At 48.1% G+C, this 18,009-nt stretch overlaps 1 protein-coding gene across 1 annotated transcript in view; it reads left to right on the top strand.

The window, feature by feature from the left end:
• LOC149355106 (uncharacterized) overlaps positions 1-4,366 on the top strand; it is a 30,797-nt gene extending 26,431 nt beyond the window's left edge. Inside the window, exons 3-5 of the mRNA XM_089576065.1 lie at positions 2,515-2,658; positions 2,749-2,841; positions 3,351-4,366. Of these exons, the coding sequence (XP_089432191.1) occupies positions 2,515-2,658; positions 2,749-2,841; positions 3,351-4,366 (1,253 nt within the window). The remainder of the gene's footprint in view (positions 1-2,514; positions 2,659-2,748; positions 2,842-3,350) is intronic.
• The last annotated feature ends 13,643 nt before the right edge of the window (positions 4,367-18,009 follow it).

The raw sequence follows: 18,009 nt of genomic DNA, 5'->3' as shown, positions 1-18,009 counted from the left end.
GATACATCTTGAATTGGTGACAGACATGCCTGCCTCCAACTTCTTCAAGGCGTTCAGAAGATTTGTGGCAAGAAGAGGAGTGTGTCGAGTTATTTTCTCGGACAACGCAAAAACATTTCAACGTGCATCACGGGATCTAAGAAAGATGCGGAAAACCATTCGTAGAGAAGAGCTGCAAAGATATTTTGCGGACCATCGGATCCAATGGAACTTCATCGCCGAAAGAGCTCCTTGGTGGGGCGGCTTTTGGGAGAGATTGGTACGACCTGTGAAGTCTTCACTCAAAAAAGTGTTGGGGTACAGCTACTGCAATTTTGAGGAGCTTGCAACAGTCCTCACAGAAACTGAGGCAGTCATCAACTCCAGACCCCTCACATACGTGTACGCAGAAGCAAGTGAACCGGAACCTCTCACTCCGTCGCATTTTCTGGTGGGAAAGCGTCTGACCTCCCTACCCACCGTTTCTAGTTCCACATCTGAGCCGCCTCGGTCAGACAACCTTGGCAGCAGTTGGAGATATCGTCAAAGGATGGCTGACCACTTCTGGCGTAGGTGGCAGAAGGAGTACTTGAACAGTCTGCGCACTGCACATTTCAACATACCGACACCATCGAACGCCATCAAGAAAGGAACCTTGGTACTAGTATACGAGCATCTTCTACCACGGCAACTCTGGAAGATGGGAGAAGTCATCGAGGTGTTAGTCGGACGTGACGGACGGACCCGGGCCTGCATGGTGCGCCTACCGAGTGGAACTGTGGTTCGAAGACCAGTGCAACTGTTGTACCCCCTCGAATCCCTCTACGAATGAGCTAAGGCTCATTGGGGGGGGGGAGTATGTAGAAACTCCTTCAGCGGATGTAATTTTGCTTACGGGCAACCATGGACATTCCGAATCCATATCGGGCAATCGCAATGCAATAAACATCAGTCTTCTGTTCACTTCCAATGGTGGTGCGTGTCGTTATTTTCGCTCCCCTGAGTTTCTATAGGAGTCTTACGGAGGGTATAGCCCATACGCGGAATCAGCGGGCTTCGGAAACGGATTGGACGTCGAGCCGCACTCTACTTAATCATAACTGGAAGCTTTTACATAACGCGCTTACATCGTTGCAAGGCTAAGAAGTTTTAGAAGCCGGTGCGCATCATGGAGATGTAGTGAGCCTTGTGGGACAATACCGAGAATGATCTCGACCTGATCTCCCCGCCTAGCATTAGGCCACTTACCCCAACATAATTACTACTCTTTGGTGCGTACTTTGCTACCTTAAGCCAACACTGGTTATCATTTCTCCTTCCCACATGTTCGCCTCAAGTCCATTTCTCCTCCCTTCCTTTCAGATTATATGTTATCAACTGAAACTTCTCCTCTCATCACTGCTCCATTCAAATGTCTTGACTTCACCCTATGATTTAAGTTTCCGAATCAAACTGCAGTGCTCCTAAATAATTTACGATCGTTTCCATTAACTTACAAGTTTCCGCCAAGAGTTGACAGCTGGTTGTTCCTGCAGTTGCTTTATAATTTTCTTACCCAGAAAAGTGGTAAGCTGCTGTTCGTATATCTTGCTATTGCCCCCAGAATATAGTCACCGCCAGTCTTATTCCTCTAGTTGTTTGCATTTTCTGGGTACCTGCCAGAAGCCGTTGTTCGTCCATGAACATGTTTAAAATGATTTTTATAACAATTTTTGAACTTGCCGTTGTCTCCTTTGTCTCAAGGTCCATATGTTTTGCAGAAATATTTTATCAACAAATCGCTGTTTGGAGAGGTTCTCATGTTTAGGTCCCGAAGGCTTTATTTTCCGAATCTGGGTCGCCTAACGCTTCTCATAAACGTGCGGTGCAAAACAGGGTACATATTTTTCCTTTGCCTCACACCCTTTATAATTGCTATAGGAGGTATTCACTGACGCGTTGAGCGCGGTGAATTGTGGGGCAGGGCGCCATTTTGATGTTCACGTCGAGCCGAGCGAGCGAAGCTGTCGATTCTCGTCGTGCATTCCTCCGCCAACTATGGTTCATTGCGCTATCGTCGGCTGCAATAGCCGAAGTCAGACGAAGCAGCAGAAGCTGAGAAGCAACAAGAAGGACCTCGGTTTCTTCAAAATACCGAAGATCCGACTTAATGAGTGCGACCGAACAAAACTGCTTTCGGAGAAGCGGCGCCGCGAATGGCTGGCTCGTATCAACAGAAAAAAACATCAGCGCAGCTCCCGACAAGTACCGGGTCTGTTCACGGCACTTTTTGTCATGTAAGCGTAAGATTTCAATCTGTGCTGTTGAACGAAGGCGAGCAGCACAGAAGTTACAGAGAACGCGAAAATGCGTGCGGCAACGCACAAAGGCGAATGTTCAGGCACTTTCACATCGGTGATCGTTTTGTCCTCGCGTGCGAAAGGTAATCGTTGATTGTTTGCGCGTCCTAGCTTTAGGCTAATCGCTGATTCAGCCACCCGAAGAGTCTGGGTGATTACTATCGAGCTGAAAAGTGTCTTTGCCCGTACGACGCAGGCACGCCTTCTGCTCTGTTTGATGAGTGCAACCCAGATTGGGCTCCCTCGCTGCACTTGGGATATGCAGCCAAGGCTCTCCGCGACGGCCATTTCAAGCGTCTCAAGGCACGGCGCGTGAAACGCAAGCAAGCGGTGACTACAGGTGAAATGAATTGTTTTGTTTTAGGTAGCAACATTTCTGGAGCTAAGGTGAAACACTCACCTTCCATTTTTTGGTGGCTTACGAACGCAGCTGGAGCCGAGGAAATGCCAGCTGAGGAACATGCGGACATTCCATCTCCGGCAGATGCGGAGGCCAGCAGTGAGCAGGCATCCTCGGAAAATGGTAATTAGCATTTCATAACCAGTGCTAGTAGTGACAGGACTGCGTTTGGTTGACGTTTGGACCTGATGTTAGGAAGTTCTCTGAGATAGACAAGAGTGGGCTGTGTGCCATTACATTACAACATGGCCTTCAATGACAAACGTATCGGCAGTGCACCATTTAATGTGCTGCAAATGACCTGCATTTTCAAAGCTCATGTTAAAGATGTTACTTTTACTTGGCCAGGTTTTTTGTACATATGTTACCGGCCCGCTAAAACCAGAAAGCAATATTTTGTCCGTAACGAGCGTATCACTGATTTTAAGAGACTAGTTGTAGACTAGCGGCAGTGTGTAGATGTGGTAGTTAGTGCACGTTCAAAAAGTGATGAGAAAATGGCATGTTGACATCAGTCTATGTCGTGTACTTCCTCCTGTGTGAACTCAATTTGTTGTGATATTTGCAACCGCAAACTCTTGTCTAATTTCCATTGTGATTAAATGTGGTTTCTTTTCCATCTTTTATTGAAGGCACATCCTGCCAGACTGACTTGACAACACTGCATGTTCAGCAGCTGGAAGAAGAAGTAGCAAATCTTTGTGAGGAGCTGAGGGCAGCCAAAGAGAGCCTGGCAGCAACTAAGTTCACTGAAGAGGCTCTTCGTGGTGACGACGAAAGAGTTGCCTTTTACACAGGACTGCCATCATTTATGGCACTCTTTCTTCTATTTAATCTCTTGAAACACCATGCATCTCACTCTTCAAGAAACATGCTGACAAAGTTTGAGGAGATGGTAATGTTTCTAATGAGGATGAGGCTTGGAACCCAGATGCAGGATTTAGCGTACCGCTTTGGTGTTTCTCAGCCCACTGTATCTAGGGTTTGTGATAAGTGGTTAGACATTTGCTATGATCGTCTTGGGTCATTTGTACGATGGCCTGAGAAAGAAGACGTAATGAAGACAATGCCAGCTGCTTTTGTAGAAAACTTCGAAGTGAATGTCAGAGTCATTCTGGACTGCTTTGAGGTATTTATTCATAGGCCCAGCTCACTATTGCCACGTGCAGAAACGTGGTCTCAATACAAACACCACAATACTGTAACATTTCTGTTAGGAATCTACCTGCAAGGAATGGTTACGTATATTTCCCAAGCATTTGGTGGGCGTGCCAGTGACAAGCTGATCACCGAGGACAGTGGCATACTCAATCTGTTAGACAGAGGAGACGTCGTCCTAGCAGACAGGGGGTTCCTCATTGCTGAGAGCGTTGGCATGTGTTGTGCAAAGTTGGCAGTTCCTGCATTCACAAAAGGAAAAAAGCAGCTTTCTAGTTCCGAGGTTGAGCGAGCACGAGAAATTGCTAATGTTCGTATTTATGTTGAGCGCGTTATTGGAATGGTGAAGAAAAAATACACAATATTAAAGGGAAGCCTTCCAGTAGAAGTTCTAAGAAAGAATACCAGCAATGAATGTGCAATTGACAAGATTGCAAGGGTCTGCTGTGCACTAACAAACTTATGTAACTCAGTGGTGCCATTCGACTAATTTTTTTATAGGAGTAAATGCATGCCTGTGTCCGAAAATTGTTACTGGTTGGTAGCTCTTACTAGGTTTAGGTTTATTAGGGCTTAACGTCCCAAAGCGACCCAGGCCATGAGGGACACCGTAGTGAAGGTCTCGAGAAATTTTGACCACCTGGGGTTCTTTAACGTGCACTGACATCGCACAGTACACGATGTCAGTGCACGTTGGCTCTTACTGCTGTGCGGCAGCGGTGGAAGGAAAGGTGGAGCAACTGTTTCACCATGCCCACTTAAAGCATGCCATGAGCGAAGGGGTGAAAGGGGGTACATAGCTTGAATCACCACAGTGAAGGGCTACATATTATTTCAGCATTCACAGCTCTTATACGTTGTATAGCGTACTGGCACTTTTGCATTCCACCTTTTAAAAAATTCAACCGTGGTAGCCAGCATTCAATGCTGCAACCTCAAGCTCAGCAGCCAAAGGCTGTACTCTGAGTCGTGGTGGCAGTGACTGACATTTTTGGCGTACATTTTGTTCTTTTTACTTCTTTAGTGCATATCATGTTACTTTATTAAATTACTACGCTTTTAGTCTTTGGTAAATATTCAATGTTTACATGGTTTATGTTTTCCGTGCAGTGCCTGTGCACCTCTTTGTATAATTATTGTGTACTGACGTCTGTAGTGCATGCAGTGCTTCTTTACTTGCATTTTTGTTATGCCATTGCATTTATATATATTTAGGTCACATCTCCTGTGTGTTATATACTGTGACCACTCTCTAATACAGTGCTTCTCCATCTCTTTTTCTATACATAATGTCACCAATTCTCTGTATTTTGTTGCCGTGATGTTATGCTTGTGTATCCATGGTATGCGCTGCGCACTGCTGCCCCTGCTTCAGGTGCTGGGACCTCGTGAGACCAATTGGCCTTTTGCCCCGGCTCCCTCTTTCTGTTGAAAAAGAAAGAAAATAAATTTCAATTGTGTAGGTGCAGCTATAGATTTAGGTCGGAGCATACTGCAACTAGAGTACAACCCTAATGCAGTAAAAGCACGTCAAGTAACGAAACAGGTAAAGCATAAAAGTGTTTATTTGTTTTCACAAATAAAGCTTGTGGGTTTCTAAGTGGACACAGGCCACCACCCACCGCGGGTTCGAGCTTCGCGCGAGCCAAGGGCCCCGATCAGCCGTCACCACACACACACTGGGACACCGATGCAGTGCACTCAACCTCCGCTGGGAGGAGAGCGAATAGCCGCAAAGAAATAGGCCTCCAAGTTCACAAAGGAGACGTTTATTCACGTCGTCCTCCAGCTGATACACACACACTCAATCGTCACCCCGTCCCGGGGGCGCGCGAGGAGCAAGGCTCCGCTGCGCGCACGAAGCGACTCGAGAAATGTGCGCCGCTAGCACGCCGCTGCAGGAGAATGTCCCCGCGGCAGTGCTGTGATCTCTCTCTCGTGTCGACCGTTGGGCCGGTTGCGAGAGAGAGTGGGCAATCAACGCAAGGTACGCCTGTCGGAGGTCTCTGGACCCCGCTGGACAGGCTCGAGCCGCTGCAGGTCAGAGGACACGTGCGGGCGAGCTCGAGTAAGCACTGGTCCGAACGGCAAAGGCCGGCACGGAGAAACAGTAGCGTACGCACCTTACGCTGTCTCGGAGGGATCTCTCTCTGGGCCCCGCTCGGACGGTCGCGGGGTGCGCGGCCGCCAAAACGGGTCCCAAATTCCCGCCAAAAGGCGCCAATGGCAAAGGCCCTTGGGGAGCCGGGGCGGAGATGTGGCTAAATGACAGTGATTAGTCACCCAGCCGCCTCTCCACCGCCTGAGGCGGGAGCAAGGGAAAGAGGAGAAACAACGCGGGAGGCCGGCTAGCCGCGCAAAGGCGACGGCGGAAAGCCAGGATTCCCACAAGCTGTAACCTGTTTATTACTTTTCACAAATGATCACAGCTGGTCTGTGCCGCCGCGGTGGCTCAGTGGTTATGGTGCTCGGCTGCTGACCCGAAAGACGCGGGTTCGATCCCGGCCGTGGCGGCCGAATTTCAACGGGGGCAAAGTTCTAGAGGCCCGTGTACTGTGCGATGTCAGTGGACGTTAAAGAACCCCAGGTGGTCGAAATTCTGGAGCCCTCCACTACGGCGTCTCTCATAGCCTTCGTCGCTTTGGGACGTTAAACCCCATAAACCAAGCCCACAGCTGGTCTAGATCTCTTATTTTTTAGCACTATCTTGTACATAACAAGCCTGGCAAAACCACTTCTTACATTTTGGTGCTCTCCTCAGTCCTACGCACCCAAAATGGAACCATTTTATGGCGCAGTTCTCGTTGTCGCAGGCAATCATTTTGCCGCTTTCAGGTCCCCTACATAGACAGTAGCTGTCGTCAGATGCAAAGTCACTTTGTAGATTCTGATGTGACGTGTGTTTAATGAAACAGATGTTAAAACAGCTACAGATTGAACTTCTGATGCGCTGTTGCTGGGGCTACTTGCATTCTGGACCCCACCGGTGTTTTTGTTGGAAAACCAGTGTGCAACCAACTCTGGCAGCAGAACGTTTTATAAAAACTTCTCTGCCTTGTCAACCTGTGCGACAATAAAACTGCTATCTCTCGAAACCCTCTGAATGTTTATGCCATTCTTGTTCCAAAGAACAAAGTCGGCATAGTCAAGCTTCCATACAAACATCTGGTAGTAGTAACGGTGAGTTTTCTTTAAGAGCAACTCACCGTCACACTCTGTCACACAACTGTTTGCATCGGTCAGGAGTTCACTGAGGTGGCCATCTCTCACTTTCCATAGACACCTCACTTCCATAACACCTGCACCGCAGCAGGTGCAGTTCACCATCAAGTCAGGGGTGGCCGCCAAAAATAAACGTTCCCGGCAGATGAAAATCCCGGCACCTCTAAATTCAATGCCATCATGATGTTCAAGCATCGCATTTCAAAATTTTGCAAGAGCCTGCGGTTCACTCAGGCGGCCGTACCGAACAGCCGGAACTGACAGTTTCTGGCTCTCGGGGGCGCAAATCCGTTTGACCAGAGTTAAGGATGGTGCTTCCAGCTTTGTATGGCATACATCATACAACGTTGATGCTGTCACACGGCCGGTTCTGAATGCAAACCATTTTGCACTCTGTGCCTGGCTTCTGGTCCTTTTTTCTATGCTTTGCATGGCTTCTTCGTTGATGGTCAGGCTGCGGGCTATCTCATCGCACTTCCGAAGCACGGCGTTGTAATCTAAGCTTTCAGCACTCCGATCGTAGAGCAGCCGAAGATCAGCACCGCTGCATGTTTGTACAGCAGGCTTGTACAGGTGACTGTACCTTAGGTTCGTGCTCAGCCCAGACTCGACCATGCCGTCGAAGAAACTTTTTTAATTCTTCGGTTGGGGGTGGAGCCGGCGTCCTCGGCGGATCGCTCGCTGCACGCCTGGCTGAAGCATCGCCGTCTAATCGCCGCTTCTTCATTGACGACGAAGCGAAGTCCATCTCTGCGATAGGTCGCGCTTCAATTTTTCAATGTGCGTTGGAAGCCACTGGTTGACCCCGTCGGTGCACGAGCGCTCTTCGAGTAAACACTGGCCGTGCTCGATGTAGAAAAGCAGGGCAGCGACATGCGAACACGCCTCGCCATTGCCTGCCATGCACACGCAGTGAGCCGCCAGGACGTCTCCATCGCTGTCCGTGAATATCCACACCTTCACGGGAGGGACCGACAGCCTTTGTGAATGATTGACCTGCGCAGATAATAAAGCAAGCAAATGCTGCGATTAAACAAATCGGCACCAAAAGGCTGAGCGCTTACCTTTGTTAAGACGATGACAGTGTCCTGGCCGACTTTTTTCAGCCACGGCTCCTTTACCCAGCCGCTGGTGACATAATTATGAGCTTCCTGCGATTTGTAAACCTTCAGTAGCTTGCGAGTGACAAAACTCGTCCTCAAAACGAGATATTCGTGAATGTCGCACATGTTTACGCGGGGCCACAGGTCGACGTCCATCGCGCAGTCTCGCGCGTCGAGGGAAAAGGGATCCACGCCGCAAGCCTCGATTTCTGCGGCATATCGTTCCCTGTCCGCATCGCACAAACTAGCCAAATAGGCTGAACAGTCGCTGGGTCCAGGAAACCTAGCCGCCATCGCATCTGTGGCGAGATAACGAACGCGCACGGGCGGACAGCAGCACACGCACAGATAACCGACCGACGCTACTGCACCGACGCCCGGAGAACATCAAAATGGCGTCGAGTAGGTGGTGACGTCGCTCATACGTCACATGCATACCTCCTATACACTCCTTGCAGCGCGGTGTAAGAATAATTTATTCTTACACCGTGAGCAAATCCGATGGCACGAGAACTTTCGAAAACGGCTGCATCTGAGAATTCTTAGAAGTTGTTAATACAGCAAAACAGTATTTTACTCCAGGTGCCGTCAATAGACTCAGCCCGGTTCCGTCTGCTGCCGTACACAGGCCTCTCCCATTTTCTTTCAAGCAGCCTTCTTTTGTGCCACTTACTGCCGCTTTGCATACCCACGAAAGTTTCTAAATCAACCACCCACCACACTTTCTGCGGTCACCTGCAACCTTTACTTTCCCTTAAGCCTCATCCGAAAGGGAGATCCGCACGACGTACGTCACCGCGGACAAGCAAATAACGTGACGAACGGTCCCGTCCCGCCGAAGCGCTGGCGATGGAGCGGACGGAAGGACTTTCTCCCGCCGTTGCTCTCCGCGCGTTTCATGAGGAAGGTGGTTCGAGAGTGTTCAACATGGAAGTCGTTCGGAAACGACGGCTCGGTCGCCATGTACCAGGCGTTGCCTCACGACAAAGACATCGAGACTGTATTGAGAGTCGAAGTGGTCTAGCATGCCGCGTGATCCTGTCAGAGGAAGTACGCTGCTCGCGTCATTGTCGCGGCATTCGTTGAAAAAGTGCGGGGAGCTATAAACAGCGCCGTCGGAGATCCCTGACTTAATCGGATCGACAATGCTTACAACATAACACCCCACACTTTGATAGTCATCTAAGGGACACGGTTTTAGTGGACATACTTTGATAATCATTGTGTGTGTGAGAGTGCGTGAGTGTTGAGTATGTTTGATGTCACTTTTTTTTTCACCCTCTTCTTTCATCCTCACCTGGAGTAGCATGCCAGGCCTATAACCAGGCAGACCTCTCCATTATCCATTAAAGTCTCTTTTCTTCCTTCCCACAACAAACACGATTAAGCAGGGTAAATCAAGTGCAGAGGCGGCGCAAATATCACAGCGGGCGCCTGCTAAAAAAATGTATTTGAGACCAAACTCGGGAGTTTAAACCTCTAAATATACACAGTGCTTTTTTAGAAGGTTCAAAAGTTAAAAACTCGGCAGATACACTTAAGACTGCTTACGTGTGAAGGCCGGCTCGCATGCAGGCGAATGAGCGATTGAGCGGCGCGTCGCCTTTTGAATTTCCAACTTGTTGGAACCTCGCCGCTCACCGCCGCGACGAGTAGTAGTAGTGGTTTAATAGAACACAATAAATGGAAGGTAAGGATTTTTGCTGGCCCCGGCATCTGCCATCGCTGCTGGAAGCACCTGAGCTGGGGCAGCGGAAATAAGGGATAGCAGGCAGTGTGTAGAAGTGAAATGAAAGAGGTGAGGGGACAGGTAGAAAGGATAGGGGGAGAGGTGCAGTGTAATAAATCGGTTTACATATTAATATACTATATACAGGTGGCGCGCGCATGATCATCTAGTTAAGCACAGTACAAACACACGCGCAGGACACAATTCACAGTACAGATGGAGTGGGGCGTCCAGCTGTTCATCGTCCAAGGTAGCGTTCGTTCACTGTGCGTCCCTACCTGGCGGAGAACAGACGGGATGTCAACCCAGTGTATTCGAGAAATGCACAGAGGCTCACCATTGTTCGCTCACGGATACGCTCACTGCCCTGCGGCCGCAACGACTTAAAAACAGGTTTCTGCACCGCGGCGGCAGGATTTGCTAGGGTTTTCGCTTGCATATGAAAATGAAACAGGCTTGTGAAGGCGTAAACCCGCCCGCTCACTTCGTGAACGCAGCTGCCGCGCGCTGCGGAGTGATGTAATCTGATGCCACGCAGCTGGCATCTACCTCTGTGTGTGTCTACGTAGCCACATGTGGTTGTTTTTATTTTGCTTTTATTATTCTCACATTGATGAAACCGCAAATTCAGAAAAAAACAGCCACTATGCTCCCTGGTTCCTGTCACTGTTGGCTTCCGTCGTGTGGGTGTGGCCCTTGTTCCACAACGTTTCAGGAACTGCAGGGATCGCGTGGCGAGGTTACTTCTTTAGGCATTCCGGGTAAAAGAAAAAAAGAGCCTCTGTCAGCACCCCTTCTATCAACCTTCTTCAGAAGGAGTTCATATCTGGATGGTTGGTTTCCTCCCGTCCTCGGTAGTGCAGTGTTTTTTTTTTTTATTTTGCATTGAATATGGAAGGTAAAAGAATTTTTTTCTACCCCGGCATCTGCTATCGCTGCTGGAAGCAGCTGAGCTGGGGCAGCGGAAATAAAGGATAGCAGACGGTGTGTAGAAGTGAAAGAAAGAGGGGAGGGGATAGTAGAAAGGACAGGGGGAGGAGTACACTGACAATAAATCTATTTACATATATGCATGATAAATATAATATATACAGGTCGCACGCGCGTGGAGGTCTGGTAGAACACAGTACAAACACATGCGCACGACACAAAGCAAAGTGGCATTGCTTTTTCGCATCTTCGTTGTTTTCTGTTTCCGTTTTCTTTCTACTTCAGTTTATTTCCTGCATCCCGTCCTGCAGGCGTAACTCGAGAGGGAAAGTGGAAAAATCTTCCCCCGCTACTTAGCGTGTCTGCCTCCTCCCTTACAGAGGCCCCCTTCCTCGGCTTGCTTTCCCCATTCGCGAGGCCGGCCGCTGTCTGACGAGTTTCAAGTCATGGTTCGTAATCGCCTCCTTCCTCCCTTTTGTGCCCTTCCTGCCTTCGGCGCCCCTGCGTCGCAGATCGCTTCGGCTGGCCACTGGGCATTTTGTTTTATTTCCTGATTATTTTCTTTTTTCTTTCCTCGTCACCCACTCAGCCTCTCGTATCTCAGTTGTCAATCAGTGCCCTGTGTGTATCGTCTCTATCGTTTCCTTTCCTGTCACTACGCGCTGGTGTCTGCGATGTTTAGAGGAAAGTGAAAGGCCAAAAAGCGGGGGAGAGCGAAGTGCGGTGGTTGTCGCGGAACGAGTGCTTAGAGGCGGTTACGCAGCACGTCGAGTTCAGCGGCCTCTGGCCTTGAGGAGGCACTCCACGCGGTGACGCGAACAACTCAACACTTTTCGTCCCCTGCGGCGATGCCAGCGCCCTCTGCCTTTCTCCATGGCCGGAGGTGGGCATTCCTCGCTTGACGGGCGAGCAGCTACAGCGAGCGCGTGGATACAGGAACTTGTGACTGTGGCGGGCTAATCGCGCCGATGGGGAACAAACGACCGAGAAGGCGATGGCGCCATCGTTGTAGATACACTCAGGCTTTCTTTCCTCCCGACCCAACGCCATCTTGCATCACCGTCTTCATTCCTGCGGGGAAACCCGCCTTGCATCTCGGACCACGACTATGGACAACGAAGGGAAAAGCCACGGTTCGGCGGCCACGAAGCGCCGAGGCGCACCGCTGGAAATAACAGATTTTTTCACCGAAGTGCCAAAGGTAAGCGCTGATGGTTGTTATTGTTTATTGGTGGGGAAGCTCTGAATCCGTTTCTGAAGGTGTTTTCTGGTAATATCACGCAAAGCACGGGCGGAGGACCTTTACAGTTTACTTAGTACCTTTATATAATTACGTCATAACTACGAATCTCATATCTGCTTCAAGGTTTTCTTTAACAGAAATAGATGGGAGCGCAAAAAGTTTGCCAGGAAGATGAGGAGTCTCTAGCGCTTAGGCTTACTGCTGTCTCTGCCAACTTCGGTTGGCGGAAGTATGCGTTCACACAGGCGGAGTGGGAATATATAATTATTGCAGAGTACGTCCAGTTGTTCATGTAAGTTTTAAAAATTTACTTCGTTTTTTAAATTTCACAAACATGGCGCATACGAATTTTTTAACTCCGGCTTTATCTTAGAAAACAAAGTACAACCGCAAACATTTAATTGCTTCGTTACGCCGATGCTGATTTACTGACATGCCTTACGGATAAAGAAGTATCACATTATCTATTCTGCCGGCAGCCGAGAGAATTTCCTGGCTGAAATTGATTTATTCCCTGGAATACTTCAGAACTTCCCTTAGCAAAAACTAATGCGTTTGGAATATACGGTGGGCTATTTAAATTGTATTTTAAACATATTTTGTATTCATGAATGCACTAAAAATATGTAGGAAATACGTTCCTGAAATTTCATGCTTGGTATTCGAAATATATTTTTAAAATGTGCCAAAAATACCTCACTTAAAGCATACTTCGAGCACTTTTCAAATACGTGAAAAAATATGTATGCAGTTTTAGCATCTTGTCAGTGTATTAAAAGTGTATTTTCGGAAATATGAAATTGATTCATCGAAAGTATACTTCAATTCTAGAAAACGGGCAGCCCTTGTAAACGTATATGTACGCAGTTTTAGCATCTTGTCAATGTATTAAAAGTGAACTTTCGTAAATATGAAATTAATTCATCGGAAATATACTTCAATTCTAACAAGCGGGCAGTCCTTTTCCACACTTCTAGCTGCCGTTGAACAGTCGAGTGCTCGAAATCGCGTTTCGGGAAATGGCATTTGCGTGTCGTCAATGTATTTGAAGTGTACTTCTGTAAATACGCAATTAATTCGTCCAAAGAACACTGAAATTCTAGCAAATTGGCAGTCCGCATTAGCATGTTTGCAGCGCACTACAAGCTGTCGTTGAACAATCTAATGCTCAAAATCGAGTTTCGGGACATCGCATTTTGGTGCTGGCCATCTATTTAAAGTGTACTTTCGTAAATACGCAATTAATCCGTCTGAAGTATATTTATTCTAACAAATGGGTTGTCCGCGTAAACATATTTGCATTACACTTCAAGCTACCGTGGAACAATCTGGGGCTCGAAATGACGTTTCAGCGAAGAGTGAAAACTTTCCCTTTCTTGTCATCCTCTCGTTTATGGTAACTTCTAGCAGGAAGGTGATCACCACTTATACCCCTGCTACACGGCCGCTTCGAATGCCTTCCAACCGAATGTCATCTAACGATGCTACACGAGTTCTGTCTAAGGGAGTGCTTGAAGATAATATTACACCAATGAATATTAACCGCGTCAGCATGAAATTTCCCCGGGAGTGCGCCGATGAGGACGACTGCACTCATACTGTTGTTTACATCGCTTGTTTACATAACATAAAACGCAATCTGCGCTTTCGTTCTATTAAACAATCTGTTTTCTTTTTTACTGGTTGTACTCGTGCTTGTTTACGCAGTGCGACAATGTGTGGGAAGCGATGATGCGATCGCACGCCTGAGAAAGCCGGGTTGTTGGCATCGCGCAGGACTGGCGCTTCTCGCTTCTTGTCCCGGCTTTCTCCGACGTGACCAGTACTTTTTTTTAAACTACTTTATCCAGAAGTATGTCTGGCGACTGTTCGCTTTAACTGAAACGGCCTAACTTGTTATCCACAAGCTAGCGACGGCGACGACTGCTGCTGGCCGTAAAGCACGGCTCGGCAGTTTGGGTCACACCGGCGATTCCCGTTCATCGTACGCGTGCCCTGCGATGTAAGCAATAGTTGATATCAGGTCACTGTTGCCGAAACTACACCTGGTGACCATTTGCATTCGCTAAAGCTTGTGATTCACTCTTCACAACCGCCGAAATCACAGATCCAACCCTGCGGACTCACTGGGCCTAGTCGTCGCGGAAGGGAACAGAGCCGTCATCGACTGAAATTGATTTGGCAAGCGCTTATCGCTGGTGAGTGTTCAGGTGTGCACACGTGAAATATAGCCGTTCGTTTCGCTCATTTAGAAGCGCGAGCATATACACACCGCCGCCTCATCACCGTGCTCTCGCTCAGCCGCCGACAAGGCTGACCGTCCGCCGACCGGATTCGTCGGTGTCGTTGGCCTGAAAAACGTGTCCCTCTAAAATCATATTATAGCAAACTAGATAGTTCACTATAATCACATGCTGTTGTTGAGCGTGATATATACTGTCGTTGTCGGACTAGTGTGACCGCCGTCGTCGTCGTCGCTGTACACTAAAAACGAGCTGAGGCTTTCGAATGCGTTTCGAAAGTGTCGTGCAGCACCGCGGCAGTCCGTCGAGTCCGAATGTCATTGCTATTCTCGAATGCCATTCCACTCAATGTCATTCGAACATTCCGTGTGAGAACGTGATAGCATTATACCAGCAAAAGCGCCTTGGGTACTTCTGGGTCCGAATAAGCCTGCGGAAAGGACCCCGTCTGGCAGGGCAGACCGGCTCCCTTACACGCCCATGTATCTGTTGGTTGACAGTTCGACTCCTGACCTGTGCCTGACGCAAGTTTCAACTAGCAATTCCGTTCTCAATTAACCCCAGATTTGAACGCGACCAGTAGGGTACTTCTGCGATAATTTGGCAGCCCACAGTATTTGCGCAAAAAAAGGCCTCATCGTGCAAAATAGTGCGTCGCTTTCGCTGGGTATATATACGGCAAGCCAAATATAGCGCTTGTCGAAGGATTTGTTGTTTGCTGTGTCACTGTCGTCTTGGTATGCTGTGTGTAGGTATCTGCCGTTCCCATTCAATCACGTGACCTTGTAATATCAGACTCCTGTTGATAAATAACCGTGTACTATTTGTTCTCCAGCATTAGATTGTTCAACGACAGCTTGTAGTGCGCTGCAAACATGCTAATGCGGACTGCCAATTTGCTAGAATTTCAGTGTTCTTTGGACGAATTAATTGCGTATTTACAGAAGTACACTTCAAATACATTGACGACACGCAAATGCCATTTCCCGAAACGCGATTTCGAGCACTCGACTGTTCAACGGCAGCTAGAAGTGTGGAAAAGGACTGCCCGCTTGTTAGAATTGAAGTATATTTCCGATGAATTAATTTCATATTTACGAAAGTTCACCTTTAATACATTGACAAGATGCTAAAACTGCGTACATATACGTTTACAAGGGCTGCCCGTTTTCTAGAATTGAAGTATACTTTCGATGAATTAATTTCATATTTCCGAAAATACACTTTTAATACACTGACAAGATGCTAAAACTGCATACATATTTTTTCACGTATTTGAAAAGTGCTCGAAGTATGCTTTAAGTGAGGTATTTTTGGCACATTTTAAAAATATATTTCGAATACCAAGCATGAAATTTCAGGAACGTATTTCCTACATATTTTTAGTGCATTCATGAATACAAAATATGTTTAAAATACAATTTAAATAGCCCACCGTATATTCCAAACGCATTAGTTTTTGCTAAGGGTAAAGATGGCCGGTAATGAGGAAAATGAAAATTGTATTTGAGGAAAGGAAATGAGGCAGTAACTGTCTCACATATCTCGGTGGACACCCGTCAACATTCAGGGGGGGGGGGGGGGTGCACTTCTTTAACCTAAAGTGCGGTCACTGATGTGTGGTTAAGATGTTAAGCTTCGCCTCTAAAAGTGGAACGCGACAGCGTCTTGCAACGCTGGCATGGAGTCCATAGAACCCCATCGCCTATTTCGCTCGTCGGTAAATTGGTTTTAGAGGAAAGGAAATGTGTCTGTCTCTCATATCTCGGTTGACACCTACACCTCGCCGGAAGGGAAGGGAGGAGGATGGCAGTGAGCGAAGACACCGTATTCACTAGACGCGCCTTTGTTCATTCCAAACCATTGAGCTTGCATGGCGGAGTAGATAGCATGCTCGTCTCGCACTCCGAAGACCGGGGTTCGATTCCCGAGCTCGACCAATTTCTTACTCGGTTTTATTTATTTATATGGCCTGACTAGAAAAGTTAATTAGGCTAATTGGGTAATTAAGCAATTAACTAAGCTCAGTCCCACTTGGAGCATCACTATACGATCCCTTCAATTGGTTGCATGGTTACTAGCCAAAGTACAATTGGCCCCGTTTGAAATTGGCGCACTGTGACGTCACGACCGTTTCGGCCAACTGAAAAGCGTGACATTTCTGTCAACAACTGCTGCTTACAACGATGAGACATTAAAGGCTTTCGCCTTAATAAGGGGGCTCAAAGTTGATGTTAGCGCCAGTTCATGCACGTCCTGGGCTGCAGGGAGCAATATGGTGCCCACTCACTTCTCTGCGTGCTAATCGTAAGAATACCACCTTAACTATCGGAAACCTTTGGGAGTTCTCCGGCAGCAAAGCTAATCGCTGGTGATACGACCCTGCGCAAGGGCTGTATTCCGATTAATTGCGCGGCTATCCAGAACGTTCGCTTATACGTTGAATATTATCGAAATAGAAAACTGGTTTGGTTTGGTTTGGTTTATTGGGGTTTAACGTCCCGAAGCGACTCGGGCTATGAGGGACGCCGTAGTGAAGAGCTCCGGAAATTTCGACCACCTGGGGTTCTTTAGCGTGCGCTGACATCGCACAGTACACGGGTCTCTCGAATTTCGCCTTCATCGAAATTCAGCCGCCGCGGCCGGGTTCTTTCGGGTCAGCAGCCGAGCGCCGTAACCACTGAGATACCGCGGCGGGGCAAAATAGGAAACTATAGCTCGGTGTAAAATTGCACAGATGCATCAGAGTAGCTTACTATGTAGGTTCACTCCGTACGTACCATGAATTATAAGCCAAGAGTCGCAAAAGTTTATTGAAAGACTACATTTTTCGATGTTACAGATGTGATGACATAAAATATTATTCATATCATAGACCATTGCAATAGGTGGACCTGCGCTGCCCTGCCTGTGGGTGTCGGGCGAAGGCTCTTGGTCTGCATGGCTCGGAAATGTGCGCTTCCGGAGCACGGGTTTTCGCGTTGGCCCGGGTCCGTTGCAGTGCATAGCTCCAGTGCCTTGAAAGAGGTGGCCCTCAGTTACTTATCATTGACGATGTGATTCGACTTCATGTTGGACATGCTGTTAATGTCTCGTCACTGAGCCGCAACCTATTTTCCTCTCCTGCTTGCTCCGGCGGTATGTTACATCCACACTGTTTGTTTTCTGCCCCGGTTCCTCCCCTACCACTCCAGGCGAGAAATTTTACATCAGAAAACTATACGGTCAACCCCATTTTAATTTTTTTTGCGAAAAAATGTCCAATAAATACGTACACCCGGCGGCAAAATAAGTCGGGGCACGCGAGAGGCGGCCAGAATCAGATAAAACTGCATCGCCGCGCCGTCTGACGTTGCGCTTCTGGTGTCGAGACATCGTAGTGCGCGTGCGCGTCCTTTCATGCTTGCAGCCGTGTCTTTTTTCTCCCTTGCGCCGTACTAGCTGATTACTTGCGGCGTTTGGCAGTAGGGGCCACTTTCTCTATTTGCTACGTCAGGCGCGCAGTTCTGGGTAGGGGGTAGGAGGGGGTGCACGGCGAGGGTGTAGCGTGCGCTGCTCGCTTTGCCGTCGCTGGACAGATAACGAAAAAAGACAGAAGGACCCGTGCCAGCAGCGATGAGTGATAGCTTGATCAAAAAAACAGAAATCTTGCAACTGTGTGTT

This window comes from Amblyomma mixtum, chromosome 3, assembly GCF_055824585.1.
Source record: "Amblyomma mixtum isolate Tamu chromosome 3, ASM5582458v1, whole genome shotgun sequence".
Classification (NCBI taxonomy): Eukaryota; Metazoa; Arthropoda; class Arachnida; order Ixodida; family Ixodidae; genus Amblyomma; species Amblyomma mixtum.
The sequence above is the reverse complement of the archived record's forward strand: the minus strand, read 5'-3'. Positions and strand labels throughout refer to the sequence as shown.